The sequence below is a fragment of the Pelophylax lessonae genome (assembly GCF_965119305.1).
Source record: "Pelophylax lessonae genome assembly, chromosome: 1".
NCBI lineage: Eukaryota > Metazoa > Chordata > Amphibia > Anura > Ranidae > Pelophylax > Pelophylax lessonae.
In genome coordinates this window covers 50,046,077-50,071,863 of record NC_138768.1, presented here as the reverse complement: position 1 = coordinate 50,071,863, position 25,787 = coordinate 50,046,077, and the positions used below count along the sequence as shown (strand labels likewise).

The following is a 25,787-nucleotide window of genomic DNA, read 5'->3' as shown; positions in this document are numbered from 1 at the left end:
ATTGCCCCTAGTGTTAACCCCTTCCCTGCCAGTGTCATTTATACAATGACAGTGCATTTATTTTTTTAGCACTGATCACTGTATTGGTGTCACTGGTCCCCAAAAAGTGTCACTTGGTGTCAGATCTGTCTGCCGCAATGTCGCAGTCCCGCTAAAAATCACTGATTGCCACCATTACTAAGAAAAACGATAAAATATAAATAAAAAGTCTATAAACGTATCCCCTAGTTTGTAGACGCTATAATTTTTGCACAAACCAATCAATATACACTTTTTGGGATTTTTTTTTTTTTACCAAAAATGTGTAGCAGAATACATATTGGCCTAAATTTATGAAAAAATTTGATTTTTAAAAAAATTTTTATTGCGAATGTTTTATAGCAGAAAGTAAAAAAATATTGTTTTATTTTTTTTTTCAAAATTGTGTTTATAGCGCAAAAAAAAACAAAAACGCAGAGGTGATGAAATACCACCAAAAGAAAGCTCTATTTGTGGGGAAAAAGGGACATCAATTTAATTTGGGTACAAATAAAATGGCCTGGTCATTAAGGGGGTAAAACCTTCTGGATTTGAAGTGGTTAAACCATAATAACCTTTCTCTGGTTCCACTGACTGAGCACTGTACTGACATACGAGCCCAAAGGCCTCTCTGGTGGAAACCACAAAGCCAGTACCAAGGCATTAGTCATGACTGGACACTTGAAATAAGTAACTTAGATTTGGAGAATAGATGGGTTTTAAAACCAAAAAAACATAAGTCTGAAAAGACAACTTCGTGGTTTTGTTATTTTGATTCTTAAACCCAACACTTCTTTGCTTTTAAAATAAAACCAACATGCTCAGGCTGCAATACTCTCCAGGGGGCTTTTTATTGTGGACTCACTGCGGGGCAATCCAGTCTCAGTCCTTTTCTGGGTCGAATGACACCCAGTGCCCTTCGATCTACAACCGTTGCATTATCATAACAGCCTGAGCTTTCAGTATCTCTAAACCAGGCATGTCCAACCTGCGGCCCGGAACCACAGGCAATGCGGCCCACTGCCCCCTGACAATTTATTTTTTTGCTGGGGAGGAAGGAAGTCGAGTCGGGGGCGCAGCCACAGCGGCTTCCAACTAACGGTAGGCAGAGGCTGCCTCGGAGGGGATCATCCACTAGTTGTGTTAAATTAGTGCTGGAGGGGGGGCGCAGCAGCACAGGAAGGGCGCAGCAAAGTTTTATTACTTATATACCTTAACTATAGTATATATTTTATATGCGGGCCGAGAAAATTTCTCTACACTCAATGTGGCCCAGAGAAGCCAAAAGGTTGGACACCCATGCTCTAAACAGCATTGTGTTCACACATTATTACATAAGGGCTGCACTGTTGAGGAGTAAAGGTGGCCATAAATGGATTGCAATTCAGTTAAGCAGGGAGCAGCCAAATTTTGATCCATGTGTGGCCACGGCAGTTGAACAGAAAGCTGAACTACCGTTTAACTTCTGTTCAACTCTCCTGTCAAATTAAAGCTGTTTGTATCAATAGCTGCAGTGCTTATCTGTGTATTTTGACAGCGGGGGGTGGGGGCGGTGGGGTGTTGGGGTGGGGAGTCTCCCTGCTGTCAGAATACAATAGTACACAACAGGGAGGATTCCCCCATGCACCTCGATTGTGTAGATGGGTGAATCGGTTCAGTCTTTTTATTCAGCCTTCAGGGGGAACAGAAAAAAAAAAAAATAACGGAACCATGTATGGCCAGCGTTAAAGCGTAACTCCACTTTTGTTGAGAAAAAAAAAACATTCCCCTCTGGGTGATCTCTGTACATTACAAGGATTTTAATGAACTTCGTTGCAGATTCCAACAGACTTTTGTTATTCTGAAGAAATCATTGTTTGTTTCTCTGTGCTGAGTGGGTCTAATGGGAGTGGTTTCATAATTATCTATCAGCTGTGGCAGCTGCAGAGCACTAATGAGGAAAGCTGGGGGCCTGCATCCCTTTAGACATGTTCCTATTGGGAGTATCTCCCCAAAAATCTATTTTTTTTCCAGGGGACGCCAGAAATCTGACTATCTTATGCAGACTTCTGGGAAAATTGGTGAGCCAATCACACAAGCAGGAAATGATGTTTCTGGGGGTGTGGTCAGTATACATTTTTTTTCCAGGGGACGCCAGAAATCTGACTATCTTATGCAGACTTCTGGGAAAATTGGTGAGCCAATCACACAAGCAGGAAATTATGTTTCTGGGGGTGTGGTCAGTATACATTCTGTGTACAGAACAGCTCCAGGCGGCCATATTGCATTGTATTTTCAGAAAATTACAACAGCTGAAGACTGAAAAGGAGAAAAGTAATTTTTAATAAAATTCAATTACAATATGATTTTTGTTGCAATAGTATACTCTATATTGTTTTTTCTTTATTTGATGATTTTTTTCCCCCATGAAAATGGAGTTACCCTTTAAGATGAAAGACCGAAAATGTCTCCAGAAAGGCGAAAAGAGTGCAGGATTTGAAATGTGTGTAAAGGGCTTTAAAAAAAAAAAAAAAAAAAAAACAACATGGAGCTGGACTCATTTTTTTCCCTGTATATTTCTAATTTCTTAAAGAAAATGAGAGATAAATGGCGCATGGGAGAAAGTGAACATAAGTGGGTTAGGGTTTGGACTTTCAAGAAAGCCTGAGGGGCAAAGTGAAAGATTCCTTTTAAAGCATATAAAAATAATGCTTATGAATAATAACAAAATTACAAAAAAGCAGCAGCAGCCATGACCAGGCGATTAAATGTTCGTACAAAAGAATGCAGTAAATAAGGGCCATCTCAACATCAGCCGTCAGACATCTACCATATAGAAGATTCCCATGCACTCCATCTACTTACCATGTCAATATTCTGCATGATGTCCTGGAAGGAAGGGTGACTGCGGAATTGCTCGAACAGCTCCCGCTTGTACAGAAGGGCGTACACCAGGTTAGGGTTGTGGTGGAGAGAATTGGTCAGGCAGGAGTTGATGATTTCCAACATCATTCGGATTACTTCTTCTATCACGTTTAAGTCTTGTGCCTGCACAAACACAATGGAGAACCAGAGTTGAGTATGGAGTATGAGAAACAGACCACGACAATGAAATGATATCAAAACATTATAGAGCAACAGAAAATGTCCCCAATTTCAGCATCAATAAACGTATTCGATTGTAAAGGGGTGTGATTTATTTTTCATTACTTTATGATGAATTTCAGGCATGGTATATTTTTAGTTACATTGGTCCAGCTTGGAATAATATATACCATAACTGAAGCTGGAAATCACTGAAGCAGACATGCAGTGACGTCACGTTCTCCACCTCGTCCAATCAGAGAATGCTTTATCTTCAATCTAAAAACGTGAAGCATTCTCTGAATGGCACCTGTGCCAAGCAGCCCAGCTCCTGAGTTAACCACTTAAGCCCCGGAAGATTTTACCCCCTTCCTGACCAGGGGGTATTTTGCAATTAACAGACAATTGGGCGGTCGTGCGACGCTGTACCTAAACGAGTTTGACGTCCTTTTTTTCCCCCACAAACAGAGCTTTCTTTTGGTGGTATTTGATCACCTGTGCGATTTTTTGATCATGCGCTATAAACAAAAAAAAGAGCGTCAATTTTGCAAAAATAACAATATTTTTCACATTTTTTTTTATATGAAATTCCCCCCCAAAAAAAGTAAAAATCAACATTTTTTAACATTTTCGGCCAATTTGTTTTATGCTACATATGTTTGGTAAAAAAATCGCAAAAAGCGTATTTTGATTGGTTTGCGCAAAAGTTATCGCGTTTACTAACAAAGGGAAAGATTTATATCATTTTTGTTGTTTTTTTTTTAAAACGCGTAATGGCGGCGATCTGCGATTTTTTTGCGGTACTGCGACATTGCGGCGGACAGATCGGACCCTTGACTGACATTTTTGACACTTTTGGGGTTACCAGTGACATTTCTACAGTAATCAGTGCTATACATATGCACGGTTACTGTAAAATGACACTGGCAGTGAAGGGGTTAACTTTTTTTTGAGGGGGAGGGGTGGTGTGTGTCCCTAGGGGCGTGATTCTAACTGTGATTGGCTGTGGCTTGAGCTGTAGGAACAGTGATCAACGGTCCTACATAGAAGAACCGTATGATTACTATTCCTACACAGGGGAGAATGACAGGCGGCTTGTTTACATCAGCCACCTGCCTTTCTCCCTCTCCACCCGACGATCGCGAGTGACCGGCGGACATCGGGTCCGCCGGTCACATGCGCGGGGGAGTCCGTGACTGCGCGGGAGCGCGCCTCTGGTGGCGCGCGCTCGCTCCCCAGAGCCTCACAGGCTAGTGACGTACCGGTACGTCACTTTGCCTGTGAGGGGCTGACCGCCGCAGTATATGTACTTGCGGCGGTCGGCAAGTGGTTAAGAATGCATCAGGCCAGCCTCTCAGCACGGGACCCAAAAGCAAGTGGAGATTGCTGGAGTAGTGGTGCCTAAAACAGTGATTTTCAGCTTACAAGGAGATGAGCCAGGTATGGTAGATACATAGTGTAAGAAAAGATAACCGCGATCGCTAAGTGATTGGAAATAAAAAAAGCAGCAAGCTTCAAGTGTGCAACACCAAACAATAAATTAAATAAACCAAGCTGCGCTAAAGCAATAAAACAGTGCTGTGACCACACGTGTATATAAAATAGAAACTATTATTGTGAAAAATTATATGAAGAGTCCATATAGTCTCTATTCAAATGAATTCCTCAATGGTAATGACAGGAATCTTCAAGTGTAGTGGGACCTCCACTGGTAGTACAAACTGCTTACCAGAGTGTAGTGAATAGTGAGCCAATTCAGGGGATTTCACTCCCAAAGCCTCCGAAAGATAACTCTCTTATGGGTTGATTTTTCCACTGTGTTCCAAATGTCCTGGACCATAAGTAGCCTCAACCGATATTAGACCACACACATAGGAAAAAAGATATGGAATCCCATAGCGTAATACTGATATAAATGTATTATGTATATATAATTATGTATTACGCTATGGGATTCCATATCTTTTTTCCTATGTGGATGGTCTAATATCGGTTGAGGCTACTCATGGTCCAGGACATTTGGAACACAGTGGAAAAATCAACCCATAAGAGAGTTATCTTTCGGAGGCATTGGGAGTGAAATCCCCTGAATTGGCTCACTATTCACTACAGTCTGGTAAGCAGTTTGTACTACCAGTGGAGGTCCCACTACACTTGAAGATTCCTGTCATTACCATTGAGGAATTCATTTGAATAGAGACTATATGGTGTAATGTTCTGGTACCTTTGGGTACCCTAATTACTCTTTCATAAGTGTATGCGCCCCACCATTCTCTTTTGGTAAGGTGCGCATACACCTTTAAGACTGATGCTGTCATCACTGAGCGCCGGACTGGATGGCTATTTAGATCGCCGGCTCTCACTCACATGTGTTCGTTCAAACTGCTTTGTGCCTTGATGCTAACCTGTCTTGAAGCTCTCATGCTTGCAAGCATACCTCGCTGTCGGAACCACGCTGCGCTGATCCCTGTATCCCGCTACCGGATCATCCGCTCTTGCCGAACCTCTCCTCTGCTACATTGCTATTAGTGATAAGTACCCCACAGGGGAAACCTCTATAACCTTTATACTAAAGCTTACACTATCTAGCTCTGCATACTAAGGACTATTACTACATCTGCATTATCTAAGATTGCTAGCTCTTGAGCCTACTACCACCTGTTCTTGCACTGGGTTGATCTCTCTTGTATGTCCACCTGCTACTCTGTCATCTGCTACCATACATGATTGCTAAACCTATCTGCATCCCATCTGCTACTATCTTACTTTCAAGAACATTTCCTTTCAAGTGTCTGTCATCTACCATCTCTACCCAACCTGTCTCTTCAGCCATCACTGTGTTACTATATACATAAGTCACTCTAGGAAACATCTTATTGAGTGTGTGTATTTACTTGCTGAATTGAGATCATCCACACATGATGAGTCATTGAGAGTTGGGATTGGTGTCTCAGCGTTTCTCTACATGACTACTGAAGTGGAATATTTCTGCAGCTGAAAATCCACATCATACGTAAAACGCAGGAGCGTTATATATGGACTCTTCATATAATTTTTCACAATTATAGTCTCTATTTTATATACACGTGTGGTCACAGCACTGTTTTATTGCTTTAGCACAGCTTGGTTTATTTAATGGTAGATACATAGTTACATTGGTCCAAGCTGGTCTAATGACCATACCTTTCTAGTGGTAGTCGGTAAAAGGAGCGCCCAAAATCAGCAATAAGAATCCCACTTAAATCAAAAGATCATCGTTTTATTGGTAGCAGAATATGTTAAAGCCTCCGGAACAGCATTCTTGATATTAAATCTGTGTTTATTAAATCTTTGGTGGAAGGTCTGTATGGTTCTTCCCACATATTGCAAATTACATGGACACATTAGTAGGTAAATAATGAACTGGGAGGAGCAGTCTACATGAGAGAGGATGAGCCAAGACATTGAACGATTTGCTGACTGAAAAGTCGTGTTCCCATTGGTGATTACCGAGCAGGAAAGGCATCCGGGATGGTTACATCTAAAACACCCTGCATTTTCTGAGGACCTTTGGTCCTGTTAGGTAGGTGTTTTTGATTGTTTTAGCTCTCCGGAAGACATTGGGAGGGAGTTAATTTCCCCAAGTGGCCCTCTCTCACCTACCACCCACCCACAGACCCTCTATCGAGGAGGCCAGTCCATCGCAGCCATCAAATTTTCAAAAAAATGAATGACCATACCTGGAACTCTTCTTTGGAGCTCAGCACCACAATGATACTATTTTGTTTAGATTTGCTACGCCCCTGCCGTGTGTGTGTATATCAAACATTTTTTTTTTTTACTTTGGCAAAAAAATGTGTTGTGTTTTTCCACTAAATGCTCCCCCCCCCCCCAATTCCCCACTGCACTGCATCTATGATTGACACCAATACCGGTATTGCACTTTTGCCCTGTTCCCCAAAACACACCTTAATGGGCTGAAGTCATGTGTGCATCATCACAGGAAAGGAAGTGATGGGGAACCTCTACGCAGCAGTGTTAATTTCGTCGACTAAAACCGACTAAAACGTTTTCGTCGACTAACATAATTCAGATGACGAAAATACGACTAAAGCTAAAATGGCATTTTAGTCTTAAGACTAAAATACGACTAAAACTAAAAGGGCATTTTAGTCTTAAGACTAAAATACGACTAAAACTAAAATGGCATTTTAGTCAAAAGACTTAACTAAAACTAAATGAAAATTTAGATTTTGAATATTAGATTTTTCACTCCAGGACCAGCAGTAGTATATAATATGTTTGGAAATTGTAGAGAAATGCTTAAATAATGCATTACAAATTACAATTGAACTACACCCATTCGATTATAGATGACCAAAATGAGCTTTAGTCGACTAAAATGTAAGACATTTAGTCGACTAAAATATATTGGAGTTTTAGTCGACTAAATACGACTAAAACTAAAACACTTGCAGAAGACTAAAATGGGACTAAAACTAAAATGCCATTTTAGTCCTAAGACTAAGACTAAAACTAAATTGAAATTTGCTGCCAAAATTAACACTGCTACGCAGGAACAAAGATAACAAAACCCAATTTGAAGTAGAGTAGAGAAGGGTTGGAACTTCTGGCAATGACTTTATTGCAGCCCATGCCATTCAATGTCCATGAGAGGAAGACAGAAAAACTTTCTAACAGGGTCAGAGACAGTAGTAAAAACCTGAACAAATATAAAACTTGTGTGTTACTAAAGCATTTTAAGTTTCCAATAGGAAAATAAAAGTACAGAAACCCTGTCAGGTTTTTATTGCGGTGCTATTATTGGGAAGATTCACTCTTTCCACTTCTTCTGGTGACCACTGTCACCAAGACAGAAAGTCAAAGAAAATCCGAACAGTTACAGTTGTCACCAAAACAAGAACTGAGGGTAAATCTAAAAGTGAAATTCCCCCTACTTTGGAAGAGATTTCCGCTTACTTTCCATTGCATCCCTGGGACAGAAAACTAAGGGAAATCTCATGGTAAGACACACAGGGGTTGATTTTCTAACACTGTAGAGTGCAAAATCTGGTGCAGTTGTGCATGGTAGCCAATCAACTTTTATCTTCAGCTTTGTTCAATTAAAGCAGAGTTCTGGCCTATTTTGCAACTTTAGTGATTCCTGGAGTGCTCGCTATTCTGATCAACAATTGGGCATTTTAATTTTTTTTGGGGGTCCTTACATTATTTTCAGGGCATTTTTGATTGTACTTCCTCCTCCTCCCCCCTCTGAGGCCATGGCCACCGACATGACTTCCGCCTATGCATTGCATCCTGGGAGCTGTTTGTCATCACTCCCAGGAGGCTGGAATCAGGAAGAACTCCCAAAACACTCCCTGGAATCAGGAAGAACTCCCAGAACACTCCCTGGAATCAGGAAGAACTCCCAGAACACTCCCTGGAATCAGGAAGAACTCCCAGAACACTCCCAGGAGGCTGGAATCAGGAAGAACTCCCAGAACACTCCCTGGAATCAGGAAGGAGGACACAGCAGATTACACTGCGGCTTCAGATGCCCACGTCTAAGATGGCCGCGCCCAAACAGCGTTTTTAAAAGTAAGATTTTGACTAAAATCCAATACTGTACACCTTGTAAGTATGAGAATAGCGGTTCTGTAGTATTATAGGGGTATTTTTAGTTAAAAAAGGTATTTGAGGCTGGAACTCCGCTTTAAGCTTTGACCAAAAAAAAAAAACCTGGAAATTGATTGTTTTCTATACAGAGCAGCACCAGATTTTGCATTCTCCAGTTTTAGTAAATCAACCCAACAGAGCAAAAAAAATAAACCCTTCACTACTCTCTCCAAAAAGAAAGGTTTTGGTTAAAAAAAAAAAAGTTTAACTGTTCCTCACTTGCTACAAAATTAAACAATGAAAAGGATTAGGCTACAGATACACCTAAAATAGAAGATGTCTTAAAAATGTCCCAGTCTTACAGTCTTTCTGCTCTAAATGCTGATACTTGCAGCTTCTCCAGGGACAGGAGGCGCTGGCTTAGCCCTGATGTAAAGTGATGAAAGGTAATGCTTGTAGAATACGTGTTCAGACGTTGCATTCAGTGGCGGGGCACAGTAGAGAGATGCAGGAAACAAGCAAGCCAATGACAATGAGATAAAGGTAAATGTCTCCCAGAGAATAATGGGCTCAGCTAAGTGAGAGCCAAGTGCAACACGACTCTGAAAACAAACAGCAATCAGGGTTTCTGTGCGTGGCACCAGCTAACCTCACTGCTGGTCTGGCAGGATGGTCAAAGCTGCTCTAAATGAAAGGGTGTCTGTGTTGGAATTCCTGCAATTCTTATGGTTTTACTGTTTGCTCAAGTCTGGCTTGTGTACATTATAGCAGGAACCTGCGGATGGGGATTCTCAGCAGATTTACTACGCCTGATGGCCTTTATCGGAAGTAAGTTCCTCTAAAACTCAAGTCCTAACATTCATGGGTTTTACAAACCAGTGAGCGTGTGTTCGTTTCCAAATGTTACAGACAGGTTCTATAACCATTAGTAGACCTATAGATGGGAAAGGAGCAGTCATGAACAGTACCAGTACGGTGACAGTTTTAGGAGATTCATCAGTTTTCCTCATGCTCTTCCTTCAATCTGCAGTCAGGAATCCAACAAACTATGATTGATCCCATCAATAATCCATCAAACTAAAAAATTAAATTGGTCAGGAGTCATAGTTGGGAGTAGGGAGTCGGGAGCAGGATTCAGAGTAGGGAGTCAGGGTCTGGATTCAGAGTTGGGCGTAGGGTGTCAGGGTCGGGATTCAGAGTTGGGAGTAGGTAGTCAGGAGCAGGATTCAGAGTTGGGAGTAGGGAGTCAGGGTTGGGATTCAGAGTTGGGCGTAGGGTGTCAGGGTCGGGATTCAGAGTTGGGAGTAGGGAGTCAGGAGCAGGATTCAGAGTTGGGAGTAGGGAGTCAGGAACAGGATTCAGAGTTGGGAGTAGGGAGTCAGGAGCAGGATTCAGAGGTGGGAGTAGGGAGTCAGGAGCAGGATTCAGAGTTGGGAGTAGGGAGTCAGGGCTGGGATTCAGAGTTGGGAGTAGGGAGTCAGGGTCTGGATTCAGAGGTAGGCGTAGGGTGTCAGGGTCGGGATTCAGAGTTGGGAGTAGGTAGTCAGGAGCAAAATTCAGAGTTGGGAGTAGGGTGTCAGGGTCGGGATTCAGAGTTGGGAGTCAGGGTTGGGATTCAGAGTTGGGAGTAGGGAGTCAGGGTTGGGATTCAGAGTTGGGACTAGGGAGTAAGGGTTGGGATTCAGAGTTGGGAGTAGGGAGTCAGGGTCAGGAATCAGTCACTAGCTACTTTTGTTACTTTTCCTTCCCCCCATCCCATTCCTTTGCCCTGCCTCTCCCTCTTTTGTATTATGTTAATGACTCATTTTAGGTAATGTAACCTCTATTGATTTTTTTTTTAACATGCAACCTAATTTAGCCCTTCTCTGCCAGAGCAATGTTTTAATAAAAAATGTGTTAAGCTTAATAACATTAAGGGTGTAATACGACTATAAACCCCCAAAATATATTTTCTGAAAGCAGAGGCCCTGTATAATAAAATGATGGCAGTTTTTGGTCACGTGATAATTGGGCTACTGTTTACCAAGTCTACATTTTCAGTAAAAAAATACACTCAAATTAATTTTAGTACACAAATACTACACCCGTTCTGTGTTGTAAAATATAAAAGATAAGGTCTCAAACAAACGATAAGAGCTGGAAGTGTGTTAACATGGCCATTTAGTTTATCGAAGATGTCTTACTATTTTGGTGAAGGTCATGGGACAATGAGGCTTCATCAAAATGGGGTACGAAAAACATGAATAGGGCATTTTGGTTGAATTAAACATCATTCATTGGAAACATTTCAAAATGAGGTTGTGTATCAATAAAACAATTTTACGTTTATTCTCAATGTGTTGGCTTTTTTTTTGCTATGACTTTTTCAGTTGTAGAGGTTTTATTTCCTATAATGAGGTTTTATTTCCTATAATGAGACAATTTAAAGGATAAGTTCACCTTTTAACAAAAAATAAATAAATAAATGCACTTTTTTTTTTTTTAATGTCCAACCCGCGGCCTCGGAACAGCAGGCAATGCTAGCCCACCGGCCGTGGAACTCCAGAGAGTCTCCTGCCTTTGGCCGGCGGCTCACGGACACCCGCCAGTGCCGTGCGATCTCCCGGCTACCGCGGGAGACTTAGGATGTCTGCAGTCAGTGACAGAGCCGCTGTCATATGTACTAGGGGTGCAACTATCCCCCAGCACACAACTGTAAATATGACAGCATGTGCAGTGTTTCTGACTCCTACCACCATGACCACTTCAAATCACTGAAGTGGTCATGGTGGTTAGAGTGTTCCTTTAATATCTCTCACAAGAAGTAAATATCTGTATACTGATTCCATTTCATTTGATCAACCTCTAGTTGTGTTAAATTAGTGTGGGGGGCGCGGTGGCGCTGGAAGGGCACGGCGGCGTTTTATTACTTATATACCTTAACTACAGTATATATTTTATATGCGGCCCAAGAAAATTTCTCTACACTCAATGTGGCCAAAAGAAGCCAAAAGGTTGGACACCCATGATCTAATGCATTGCCATCTCCTGCAGATCTGTCAGTATATTTGTGTGCCCGTACATCATAGGGGCAAGCAGATGCAATCTGACAGGAAGAGAGAATGAACTGCCACAGCGCCATGGTAGTTCATTGAAAACTACAAGCTGACAGCCACAAAGGCTGCCAAATCTTGTGGTCTCCATTCACAGAACACTGTAAATTGTTTTTTTATATTGTGACAGACAGGGGGTGGGGGAGAAGATCCCCGCCAGCTGTCAGATCAGGGAATCGAGAGGAAGGGGGGGGGGGTGCAGGGGGGCAGTCCATTCAGAAAATGTTACACCCTGACTATGCGTGTAACATGTAATACGTTACGAAAGGTGCACTTATCCTTCAGTGCCGGTTCACATTTCTGCGATGATAGAGATCGCATGTAGTTCGGAGCGCACTGCTCCTAAAATTACATGCGATCTATGTGCGGTGCAAATTCAGCCATACAGTTTGTGCAAATTCAGCCATACAGTTTGTATGGCTGAATTCGCACTGCAATCGCACTAAAACTCACACAGGACCCTTTTTTTGGTCCGCAGCAGAATCGGATGACATGGTGGTTCACACTAGTGCGATCCGATTCTGTGCGAACTTTCAGATCGCACTGCGATATGCGGTCTGATCTGGGAGTGTCAATAACCACTTGCCGACCGCCGCAAGTACATATACTGCGGCGGTCAGTCCCGGCCAGACAAAGTGACGTACAGGTACGTCACTAGCCTGTCACTGACTTGTGAGCCAATAGCGGGCGAACGCACGCCCGCTGAGGCGCGCGCCCGCCCCGGCTCGTTGACTAACAAGTCAGTGCGTGTGACCGGCGGACCTGATGTCCGCCGGTCACTCGCGATCGTTCCCCGGGAAGGGAGAAAGGCAGGCGGCTAATGTAAACAAGCCGCCTGTCATTCTCCCCTGTGTAAAAATGGAGATCAGACGGTTCTACTATGTAGGACTGTTGATCTCTGTTTTTACACCAATAGCCATGTCCCATCACAGTTAGAAACACGTCCCTAGTACACACTTAGCCCCTCCCTTTCCAATACAGTTAACCCCTTCTCTGCCAGTGTCATTTTTACAGTAACAGTGCATATGTATAGCACTGATTACTGTAGTAATGTCACTGGTAACCCCAAAAGTGTCAAAAATGTCAGTCAAGGGTCCGATCTGTCCGCTGCAATGTCGCAGTCCCGCAAAAAAAAAAAAAAAATATTGCAGATCGCCGCCATTACTTGTTAAAAAAAAAAAACACCAAAAATGACAAAAATCTTTCCCTTTGTTAGTAAACGCGATAACTTTTGCGCAAACCAATCAAAATACGCTTTTTGCGATTTTTTTTTACCAAACATATGTAGCATAAAACAAATTGGCTGAAAATGTTAAAAAAATTTTGATTTTTACTTTTTTTTTTGGGAATTTCATATAAAAAAAATGTGAAAAATATTGTTATTTTTGCAAAATTTACGCTATTTTTCTGTTTATAGCGCATGATCAAAAAAAATCGCACAGGTGATCGAATACCATCAAAAGAAAGCTCTATTTGTGGGAAAAAAAGGACGTGAAATTCGTTTAGGTACAGCGTCGCACGACCGCGCAATTGTCCGTTAAAGTCACGCAGTAAAAAAAAAAAAAAAATCGCAAAAAACCCCCTGGTCAGGAAGGGGGTAAAATCTTCCGGGGCTTAAGTGGTTAACTTTTAATTGACAGTGTGAACTGCCAGGGGTGTGGATGCAATGTGGGAACACGCTGTATATTCGCATTCCCGCATCGTAGAAATGTGAACTGGGACTTAAGGGGCCAAAAGAGGTGTACCAAAAAGAGAGAGTAACAAAAGTAGCTCTATAACTTTCCTACAAACAAAATAATAAACACTGATTTGGGTAATTTTTTTACCAAAGAAATGTAGCAAAACACAGTTTGGCCTAGATTTATAAAGAAAAATTATTTATTTGCAAAATTCAGAGTTTTTTTCAGTTTATTTAGCAAAAAAATAAAAAACCCAGTGGTGATGTAATACCACCAAAAGAAAGCCCTATTAACCACTTAAGCCCCGGAAGATTTTACCCCCATTCCGACCAGGGGGTATTTTGCGATTCGGCACTGCGTGACTTTAACGGACAATTGCGCGGTCCTGCGTCGCTGTACCTAAACGAATTTGGCGTCCTTTTTTTCCCACAAACAGAGCTTTCTTTTGGTGGTATTTGATCACCTGTGCGATTTTTTGATCACGCGCTATAAACAAAAAAAGAGCGTCAATTTTGCAAAAATAGCAATATTTTTCACATTTTTTTATATGAAATTCCCCCAAAAAAATGTAAAAATCAAAATTTTTTAACATTTTCGGCCAATTTGTTTTATGCTACCTATGTTTGGTAAAAAAAAAAAAAAAATCGCAAAAAGCGTGTTTTGATTGGTTTGCGCAAAAGTTATCGCGTTTACTAACAAAGGGAAAGTTTTTGGTCTTTTTTTGTTGTTTTTTTTTTTTAACGCGTAATGGCGGCGATCTGCGATTTTTTTGCGGTGCTGCGACATTGCGTCGGACAGATCGGACCCTTGACTGACATTTTTGACACTTTTGGGGTTACCAGTGACATTTCTACAGTAATCAGTGCTATATATATGCACTGTTACTGTAAAAATACACTGGTAGTGAAGGGGTTAACTTTATTTGGGAGGGAGGGGCTGTGTGTGTCCCTAGGGGCGTGCTTTCTACTGTGATTGGCTGTGGCTTGAGCTGTAAGGACACTGATCAACGGATCTACATAGTAGATCCATGTGATCAGTGTCTTTACAGCGAGGAGAATGACAGGCAGCTTGTTTACACAAGCCGCCTGACTTTCTCCCTCTCCCCCGCCGATCGCCGAGTGGCTGGCGGACATCGGGTCCGCTGGTCACACGCGCGTGGGGGTCCGTGACCACGCGGGAGCGCGCCTCCGGGGGCGCGCGGGAGCGCGCCTCCGGGGGCGCGCGGGAGCTCCCTAGACCCTCACAAGCAAGCAACGTAGCCCTACGTTAGTTTGCCTGTGAGGGGCTGACCGCCGACGTAGATAGTCGTGCGCCGGTCGGCAAGTGGTTAATGCGAAAAAAATGATAAAAATGTCATGAGTACATTGTTGCATGACCGTGCAATTGTCATTCAAAGTGTGACGGCGCTAAAAGCTGAAAATTGGCCTGGGCAGGAAGAGAATGGAAGTGCCCGGTATTGAAGTGGTTAAAGTGATGCCCACAGAATTTAATGTGGGTCATTTTAATCGGCTTGATGCTCCAGATTTTGATAAAGTGGCCCTAATGCATTCAATTACTTTGTTGATAATTCCAAGAAATCAAAGGCCCATAGCAGCCAAGGGGGTAGGTGGTGTTTGGATAAACCTTGTCTGTACAAAGTGTGTGTTTGGCATTACAAGAATCCTTAGCAGTGGTCACCATGGGCGAATGCTCAGCACAAGTGCATGCGTACCGTAAAAATCAGATCACACGTGAGATACAAGTTTTTTTTTTTTTTCTCAGCAACTTTCTAAATGTCAGCGAGAAAGAACTGCCTGGAGGACTCCTGGAAGCTTCAATTACATATGAATAGAGCTAGCTGATCTCAGCCTCTTATTATACACAAAGCGTTCAGATGTGGGGTTAAACCTCCTCGCAGGGCACAGCTAATATTGGCGGACTATATGGGAGGTCCACCCACCAGGATGAATAGAATAGTTCTCCATCAGAAACCCGATACTAACCCTTCTGTGCTGGAGACTAAATGAATACTTTAGGTGACTGACAGTTGAAGAATGCTGCAATTACACAATGGCATGTGAGTTAAACATCAGGGATGGGCACTGCGCGGCACACAGAGGGGAGAAGGCCCTACAGGTACACATATTGCAACATTCTCAGCCATGCTCTAAACATTTGCGCACGCAAAATGGTTTTCACCTGCTTCCTGAGAGTCTGGAATCCTCCCGCGAGTAATCTCCAAGCCAGTGTACTCTAAATTTGTTCTTATTTAAGTATCAAAATAAATCACTGATTCCCAGCCTGCTGCTCGAGGCCCACATCTGCCTTTACACACACATGATGGCACCCTGGTCTTAGTCCGTAGGGTTCAATACTGAGTTGGCCCACCCTTTGCAGCTATAACAGCTTCTGGGACAGTTGTCTACAAGGTTTAGGAGTGTCTATGGGAATGTTTGACCATTCTTCCAGAAGCACATTTCTGAGGTCAGGCACTGATGTTGGATGAGAAGGTCTGGCTCGCAACATTTTCTGTGCTGTGGAGTACCTTTTTATTTATATATGTCCCCAATCTTTTATAAATAATCTTGCTGGCAGGAGTATCATTATAGGAGCTGTACTGGGGGAGTTATCTGGCAGTTATTTCCTCAATTTGTGGCCATCACTGGCAGCATTGTCCTCAGTCTCCAACCATTCTTGTAGAATGTCTGCAGTCTCCAACCACCTCCTGTAGCATGTCTGCAGCCGCTGTCCATTTTCTGTGTAACATTTCCTCAGTCTCTAACCCTCTTCAGTAGCATACCTGCAGTCTCTGACCACCTCCAGGGGTATGCCTGCAGTATCTGATCATTTCTAATGAGCTGGCAGTCTCTGACCATCTCTTGTACATGCCTGAAACCTCTGGCCATTTTTCAAGGCACGTGGCAGTCCCTCCCGGTCTCCTACAATACAAAACAATCCCAACAGGGAAACAGGGAAAAAAAAACATGTGTGGGTTGTCTGACCATCTCCTGCGGCACGCCCACAGTCTCTGACCATCTCCCGCGGCACGCCCACAGTCTCTGACCATCTCCTGCGGCACGCCCGCAGTCTCTGACCATCTCCCGCGGCACGCCCGCAGTCTCTGACCATCTCCCGCGGCATGCCCGCAGTCTCTGACCATCTCCCGCGGCATGCCCGCAGTCTCTGACCATCTCCCGCGGCACTCCCGCAGTCTCTGACCATCTCCTGCGGCACGCCCGCAGCCTCTGACCATCTCCTGCGGCACGCCTGCAGTCTCTGACCATCTCCTGCGGCATGCCCGCAGTCTCTGACCATCTCCTGGGGCATGACTGGAGTCCCTGACCATCTCCTGTGGCATGCCCTCAGTCTCTGACCTCGTGTGGCATGCCCGCACCCTCTTACCATCTCCCGTGGCATGCCCACACTCTTACCCTCTCCCGTGGCATGCCTGCACTCTCTAACAATCTCCTGTGGCATGACCACAGTCTCTGACCATGTTCTGTGGCATGCCCACAGTCTGACCATGCCCTGTGGCATGCCTGCAGTTTGACCATGCCCTGTGGCATAGCTGCAGTCTGAGCATGTCCTGTGGCATGCCCGCAGTCTCTGATCATCTCCTCTGGCATGCATACAGGCCATTTCTCGTGGAACACCATCAGTCTCTAAACAATTCCTTCAGTATCTCCAAAGTTTAGATTTTCCGTAGCACACGGTATATTACATGATGTGCTTCGATGTTGAGGGCTGCTCTTTGGCCTTTTATCAAGTAAGAGGACTTTCACAGTGGTAAATATGTATAAAGATATAGGTATGCTCACAGCTGGTACTAGAACTTTGAGAAAATGCAAGTTAAGATCTAAACCCGTCTTTTGTCTAAACCCACAAACAACAAATGTTTCGGTTTTGGTCACACAACACTAGTAAACTCAATCAACCCCGGCCTCCTTATATCTATCTGAGTCACTCTGGCAGGAAGATCCCTGCACTAAAAGTTCCAGTATTGCAACTCCAACCACACGGTCCGGGTGTCACATTTCCCTTTGTATTCTCCGTACTGTACAGTTCACATATAAACTGATAATCGAATACTGAGGGGACAGCTTCTAATATTGTTGTTCAGCCGTTTAGTCGTGTCCGACTCTTCGTGACCTCATGCATCATAGCACGCCAGGCTTTTCTGTCCTCCATTACCTCCTGGAGCTTAACTTCATGTTCATTGTTTCAATTATGCTATCTATCCATCTTGTTTTTTGTCATCCTCTTCTTTTTCCTTCCATGTTTCCCAGCATCAGGTACTTTTCCAATGAGTCCTCACTTCACATTAGGTGGCCAAAGTATTTGAGTTTTGGCTTCAGAATTTGTCCTTCCAGTGAATATTCAGGGCTGATTTCCTTCAAGATTGACTGGCTTAATCTTCTTGCTGTCCAAGGGACTTTCAGTAATCTTCTCCAACACCATAGTTCAAAAGCATCAATTCTCAGGCGTTCAGCATTCCTTATTGTCCAGCTTTCACAGCCATAGGTTACTACTGGGAATACCATAGCTTTGACTATACGGCACTTTGTCGGTAGGGTGATGTCTCTGATTTTTTTTTTAAATGTTGTCTAGGTTTGCCATTGCTTTCCTCCCAAGAAGCACGCGTCTCCTAATTTCATGGCTACAGTCACTGTCTGCCGTGATCTTGGAGCCTAGGAAGATAAAATCGGTCACTGTTTCCATTTCTTCTCCTATTTGCCAAGGAGTGATGGGACCGGTTGCCATGATCTTAGTTTTCTTAATGTTCAATTTCACGCCAGCTTTCACTCTCTCCTCTTCCACCTTCATTAGGAGACTCTTTCATTCTTCACTTTCTGCCATTAGTGTGGTATCATCTCCATCTCTCAGGTTGTTATTTTTCCTGGCGATCTTAATTCCGGCTTGTGATTCGTCTATCTTGGAATTTTGCATGATGTACTACTCTGCATACAAGTTAAATAAATAGGGTGACAGTATACATCCTTGCTGAACTCCTTTCCCAATTTTGAACAAGTCAGTTGCTCCATGCCCTGTTCTAACTGTTGCTTCTTGACTTGTATACAGGTTTTTCAGAGGACCGGTGAGGTGGTCTGGTGATGAAAGAAATGGGAATACCAGACCACCTCACCTGTCTTCTGAAAAATATATATGCTTTCTTATTAGAAAGCAGGGAGAAAATCTGCAACATTAAAGTGATGGACTGAGGACAATAATGGGTGGGGGGATGGGCTGAGGACATTAAATTGGGGGAGGCTGAGGACTGCAATGGGGGGGGGGGGGGGCATGAGAAATGTAATGTAGGGGGCAATGAGGGCAGTAATGTGAAGGGGCTGAGGACAGTAATGTGGAGGGGGGGGGGAGGACTGGAATGTAGGGGGGCCTGAGGACTGGAATGTGGGGGGAGCTGAGAAATGTAATGTGGGGGGCAATGAGGACAGTAATGGAAGGGGGGCTGAGGATAGTAATGTGGGGTGGCTAAGGACTGTAATGTGGGAGGGGGGGACTGAGTACAGTAATGTGGGGGGATGATGTAAATAGGGGCAGAGGACAGTATTGTTGGGGGGGGGGGGGGTTGATGTCAAGGAAGTGTGAGAACATTACTGTGAAAGTAGTGGAGGGTGGGGTGGATATAAAGGGGGACCTGAGGACATTCATCAAGAGGGAAGGGACTGTGATAAGCAGTGGGGACTGAGGACGCTGATGTAAGAATGGGAACATTTGTGCACGTGCATTAGGTGCACGTCAGACAATTTTTATGGGCTGCATTACCCACAAGAAACACGGAGAGCATTACCCACAAGAAACACGGAGAAAGAAGTTCTTGATCTTTTCCCAAAATCGCAACGCACCAAGCCGCATGGTGCTGCAGCAACATGTGGTTTGGCACATGCGAAAAGGCGCTACGGGTACGGACTTGATATTCAGACTTCTGCTGGAAGAAAATTTTGCTGACCGAACCTCGGTAAATTGTTATTCAATAGCCCTGTTATACATAGTCACATTGGTTCAGCTTGGACATATGCATATACCATACCTGTAGAATCACTCCAGAAGCTGGAAATTACTGTGGTAGACTACTCGTGGTCTCCACTAGCTTCCAGGTTCCCTGCCGAGCAGCTGCCCTGCTGCATTTTGAACAAAGGCGGTTGCCCGCTTGGCATGGGTGCCATTTAGAGATTGCTTTGCATTTTATCGATGATACAAAGCATTCTTGTATTGGACAGGGTGAAGAGGTGGGGTGGTAACGTCATGCTCTCCACCTTGTCCAATCAAAGAATGCTTAGAATTCACTGAGAAAACGCAAAGTATTTTTTAAATGGCATTTGTACCAAGTAAAGACCCGTGTTCACAAAAAAGTACAGCCGCTCGACACAGGACCAAGAGCCTAGTGGAGTTCTCTGAATAGCGGTGTCTACTTCCGTGATGTGGAGCCTCAAGAGTGGTCTTTCCCACCCTTTTTATTAAAAGAATTTAAAGGTCTCGGGGAACCCCAGGTAAGATTAGTCCACTAGGGTCTTATATTGGTGTATGTGGGAACATTTTAGATGTGGCCAGAAGGATGCCCTTGCAGTCATACAGCTGGCTCTGGTAAGTGGTGTTGGACCTGGAACTATACAGGCACCAACAGATTGGGAGAGGGGGGGGGGGGGTTCAACCACATCTCAAGGAACTCCTAGTCATTCCTGGAGGAACCCAAGGCTTCAATGGAACCCTGGTTGAGAATGACTGTTCTAGAGGGATCCCACAGGTATGGTATATCCACTTCAATACCTAGCACTTTCACCCCCTTCATGCCCAGGCCAATTTTGAGCTTTCAGTACACTCACACTTTGAATGATAATTGCGCGGTCATGCAACACTGTATCCAAATGCAATTTTTATAATTTTTTTATTTTTTTTAAACACACAGAGCTTGCTTTTGGTAGTATTCACTCAACGCCATTTTTTTCCTTTGCTAAGCAAATGAAAAAAAAAAAAAGATTTTGAAACAAAAAAAATTCTTATTAGTTTTGGTTATAAAATTTAGCAAATAATTTCTTTGCTTCACTAATGTGAGCTAATGAGGCTGCACTGATGGGCACTGATTTGTTACACTGATATGCAGCACTGATAGGCACTAATGATCAGTTTAAATGTGCCCTGTCAGAATTGCTGGTTACTGGCTCTCCTCATGCTGTGACAGCGCGTGAAGAAAGGAACAGCGATAACCAGCAAGTTTGACAAGTGATCAGCTGATCACATGGTAAAGGGTTGCTGTGATTGGCTCTTTACCGCGATCACAGAATGCTCCGGATGTGCACCCCAGCGAAGCTTGGTTCTGGGAGGATGTCCATGGGCACCCTCCCAGAACTGGAAGACAGCGCTGTAGCCGTCTTTTGGCTATAGCGCGGTCGAGAAGTGGATATACATAGTAGCATTGGTCCAGCTTGGACCATTTTACCTATGTAAACACATCCATACCTGGAATTCTTCTTTAAGAATCTCTGTGAAGTCATCTGCAGATCTCATGCAAAATACAGACAATGTAAGACATCACATCTCGAAACCAGTAAAAGCTTAACAGCTAATCTTAATAAAAACTGTGTTTTTTACTAAAATTCATAAAGATGTGAACACACCAGACAAAGTGCTTCATGACAAACCCCAACCCAACAATTAAAACCAGCAGCATTATCAGTTCTAATTGGCGGGTTTGTGGTTTTATGTTCATTCCTTCCATTTTTGATTATGTGGTGCTGTTTCCAATTACAGCACTGGGGCTGATCGTAGAACTACAGAAGAGGAGGAAACTCCCACTTGGGCACTTATTTGCCCAAGTGATTTCAGCAAGTGGACTGCAAACTCATTATCTACAGAGCTTTGGGATCTGCATTGCATATACTTGCCTCCTGAAGCTTTGCATAAACTGATAGAATTTCTTCAGAAATTTTTCATTTTAAGAAGGTTCTTTCAATTTTCTAATTGTTAATGGGGTCAAATTGATGCTCATTATCAACCACAGTGATGAGAAAATTCTAAGGCGCGGGATGGAAAAATGTTAATGATCAAATGGATTTCCAATAGTGAATGTGGCTTTTGTTCAAGAAAGTCCATTTGTTCCAAAACTGAATTTTAAAAGCAAACAAAATTTTGAAGTACAAACAGCATTCATCAAATCACCAAATGAGAAATGTACTGCAAATTATTATAGCAATGTTTGTGTAGCACTGCCCCCTTGAGGGCCGCTGGATATTGAACTCTCGTGTCCCCCTGGGTTACCGTTAGCAGCTCTGGCATTTACAATTTAACACTTTACTTCTTGGCTCAGTCAATGATCAGTCCAAGAGTTTGTAGTTGTTTTTGGTGTTTATTTTAAATAGAAATGGGAGAAGGGAATAGTGGGATACTCCAGATTAACTATTCACAAGATATGAGGACTCCTGTCTGATGATGCAGCCAGGCTGCTGATTCACCCTGCCACTAGCTGAATTTGGGTTAAGTCTCTATCCAAAAGACTTAATGAACTAATTCTCTTCAGGATACTGTCCTAGGATCCCCTTTCGCTGGACACACTGACATCTGTCCTCTGACCATCCTACTCCGGGGTGGCCCCCCTCAGGTCAGGCCCCCTTGACACGAGCCCCTGTACTCACAATACTGTTTTTTGAGGGTCTCCAGTGTCTCTACCCCTCTAGTCAGTTCTCCTGGACCTCTGGGTTGAGTTCCGTTCCTTTGATCCCCAAGATAACCGCCTGCGACCACGTGCCACCACTACAGAGGAGGAGGCAGCCGACACCCTCCCTCCGGGACTCTGCTCACCAGCCAAAGACCCCGCGGCACATGTGCTCCTGGCTTTTATACAGTATCCCCAATAATACACCGAGACAGCCGGTCTCTGCCAATCACCGGGACTGTATAAAAGCCTGTGTACCCATTGGTCAGGTTTCCTCGCACTGTCCAACATGCCTCCCTATCGGGCAAAACACTATCTAGACCCAATGAAACACACACTGAGCACACTGAGTAGACTTCACTCACAGATCCTGCTCTCTGGTAGGCAGAAAGCAATATAGATTTGCCTGCTGCTCCTCTGAGACAGACAGAGCCAAAACTATACTCTCTCACTAGCACCTACCTAGGAGGGTGCAACATTTGTACAAAAACCTACTAGCGTATGGACAGGTTAAGAAGAACTGTGTGTATAATGTAATATACACCAATAGGCGTATATGTCGAGGCATAGACTCCACTAGGTCTCTGAATGTATGCTGTGGTATCTGGCACCAAGCTGTCAGTAGCAGATCCTTTAAACCGTGTAAGTTGTGAGGTGGGGCCTCCAAGAATCGAACAGGTTTTTCAAGCACATCCCACAGATACTTGATGGATTGAGATCTGGATAATTTGGAGGCTAAGTCAACACCTCAAACTCTTTGCTGTGTTCCCCAAACCATTCTTAAACCATTTTTGCAGGATGGCATGGCACATTATCCTTCTTAACGAGACCACTGCCATCAGGGAACACTGTTTCCATGAAGGGGAGTACTTGATCAGCAACAATGTTTAGGTAGGTGGTACATGGCAAAGTAACATCCACATGAATGGCAGGACCTGAGGTTTCTAGGTAAAACATTGCCAAAAGCATCACACTGCCTCACCGGCTTGCCTTCTTCCCATAGTGCATTCTGGTGCCATCTCAAATGCAACCGGTGATGCACATGCACCTGGCTATCCAAATGATGTAAAAGAAAATGTGATTCATAGGACTGGGCCATCTTCTTCTATTGCTCTGTGGTCCCGTTCTGATGCTACACAGTCCAGTTCACAACAAACTGTGATGCTCTGTGTGTTCTGACACCTTTCTATAGGAACCAGCATCAACTTTTATTTTTGCAATTTGAACTCCAGTAGCTCTTCAATTGGAACGGATTACACAGGCCAGCCTTCCCTCCCCACCTACATCAATAAGCTTTGGCTGTCCATGACCCTGTTGCCATTCCACAGGTTTCCTTCCTTGGACCACTTTTGGTCTGTCCTGACCACTGCAGACCAGGAATATCCCACAAGAGCTGCAGTTTTGGAGTTGCTCTGACCCAGTCATCTAGCCATTACAATACGACCCTTGCCAAAGTCGTTCAAATTCTTACTCTTGCCCATTTTTTCTGCTTTCAACACATCAACTTCAGGAACAACATGTTTACTTGCTCCTGACAGCTAGGCTGTAACATAGTGTGGCTCAGAATCCATGATTATCATTGAAGTTACCTTTTTTGTATGATTTTTTTTTATTAACTTCTCAGTATGAGCTTCCCAGCTTTTTACAAGTAAGACAGATCACATCAGCTTTACTTATTTTAACTATGTCGATAATCGGTCGATCCCTAGCTTTAATACTATGCCGATATGCACTTTCCCCGATATATCGGAATTGGCCCATGAGGTTACCGATATTTAGGGAAAGTGCTTGTACCGGAGTGATGCCTGCAGATAGAGGCATCACCCTGGTACCGGCGTCCATAGCCAACGGTCGGCTGTCTTGTAATGACAACCAATGCGGCTGAGAAGCCGTTTGGCTGTCATTACAAGGAGCAGGAGGGGACGCCCCCCCCCCCCTCCCACGGCTCGTCCAGGTCTCCCGTCCCACGAGAGACCCGGGCATCCTACCTGCACGGCCGCCGAAGACCCAATCAAAGCCACAATTCAACTCTGACCGGGTCTCCATATAAAAAAACCCAGAGGTGATGATCACTTCTGGGTACTCGGCGGCAAATTTAAAAAAACTTGGCATTTTGAATGCTTTTAAGTGCAGAGGAGGGGTTTGGGGTCTTTTAGACCCCCAGATCCCTCCACTACAGTACCTTTTAATAAAAAAAAAAAAGTAAAAAAATATCGTCTAATACCGATATCCAATGACCAAAATATCGATATCGGTATCGGCACTAAAAAAACGATATTGGTCGATCACCAATTAAAGCATAACCCTAAGCAGAAATAAAATACACAAATGGATGCAGCTCATCCAAGTATATATTACATGTTTTTCTGAAATGCAAGCAATGCAAGTACAGTAAACCCCCGCTCCATCGCGGTTCAGTTTTTGCGGTCCCCGTATATTGCGTTTTTTTTGTAATGTTATTTTACTATATAAATCATTAAAAATGAAATATTTTTGTGTTTTCCATAGCTCTTGCTATGTCTCTCAGTATCTTTTATGTGTTTAAATTTGTTTCTATTGTTTTAAAAGTGTGTTTAAAGACCTTAAAATGCTTTTACATGTACAGTGACAGTAAATAAACATGCCTACAATGCATTTTAATAGGGTTTTTCTATTTCGGGGATTTTCACTTTTCGCGGCTGGGTCCGGAACGTAACCCCCGCAATGGAGGGGGGTTTACTGTACCTGAATCTGACTTGGCATCAGTCAAAGTAGGCCCTTGTACAGCAGAAATCAGAAAGAGAAAGGCAAGTACAAGAAGCTGATCAGTTGTCATGTGCCGACCATCGGGCATGCTGATAGAAGGAGAGAGCAGAGTTATAATCAGTCTGAAGATTCTCCTTTACCTAACCAGTCACAGGATGGGGGAGGGACAAGACCTGTAAGTGTTACTCAACTGTAGAAGAGATAAATCAGGTCAGACAGGGCTGTGTGGTATAGCAGAGCTGTGTACGTCTAAGGACTGGACGGACAAATACAAATCAGTAGGTAAAACAGCTCCCATATATGAATTTCTTCTGTGTATTTAGCGGTCTCCCTGGAGGCCCCCTTTATAAATGTCATTAGATATAGTGCATTTTTCTGTGTCACAAAACAACCAATTGACGTGATAACCGTATTGGTTATAAATATCTGTGTGCGCTTATTGGATGCATTCTGCAAACAAATCTGGGAAGGAATTAGTCACTGGCAGATCCCAGACACACTATCTGGTTTTGTAAGAATTCCTTGTTGATGTGCAGAAAAAGACCCGACATTTTTGTGCGGAAAATAAGTGGTAACTTCTCAGTAAAATCATCTAAACTGTGAGTCACAGCAGACGGGGGATTCACATACACAGAGCAGGGAGTATCGTATACAAACTGTACATCACTTTATCAGCTCCGTTCATCACTACAGTGCTTTGTGAATAATGGGATTTTCATAGCAATGGTTCCAAAGTTTGCACTGCTCAGGGAAGCTATGGCGTATTTTCACTAAATTCTGAGTTATAAATGTTTACTTAACGGTAATTATGAGCGTGATTTTCATAATGTTTTTGTCTGCAGTGCCACTTTTTTATACAATGGTGCAAATACTTTTTGCAAGATGGTGCAATCACCATCCTTTCAAGTAAACAACTGTATAATATTAAAATCAAATTGAACCTTCGGT

At 43.4% G+C, this 25,787-nt stretch overlaps 1 protein-coding gene across 2 annotated transcripts in view; it reads right to left on the bottom strand.

Annotated features, from left to right (window-relative positions):
• The window catches only part of DYM (dymeclin), a 678,939-nt gene that overhangs the window by 103,778 nt on the left and 549,374 nt on the right, over positions 1-25,787 (bottom strand). For both annotated transcript variants that reach the window (XM_082254562.1, XM_082254563.1), the window contains one exon: positions 2,863-3,045. In XM_082254562.1, the coding sequence (XP_082110688.1) occupies positions 2,863-3,045 (183 nt within the window). The remainder of the gene's footprint in view (positions 1-2,862; positions 3,046-25,787) is intronic.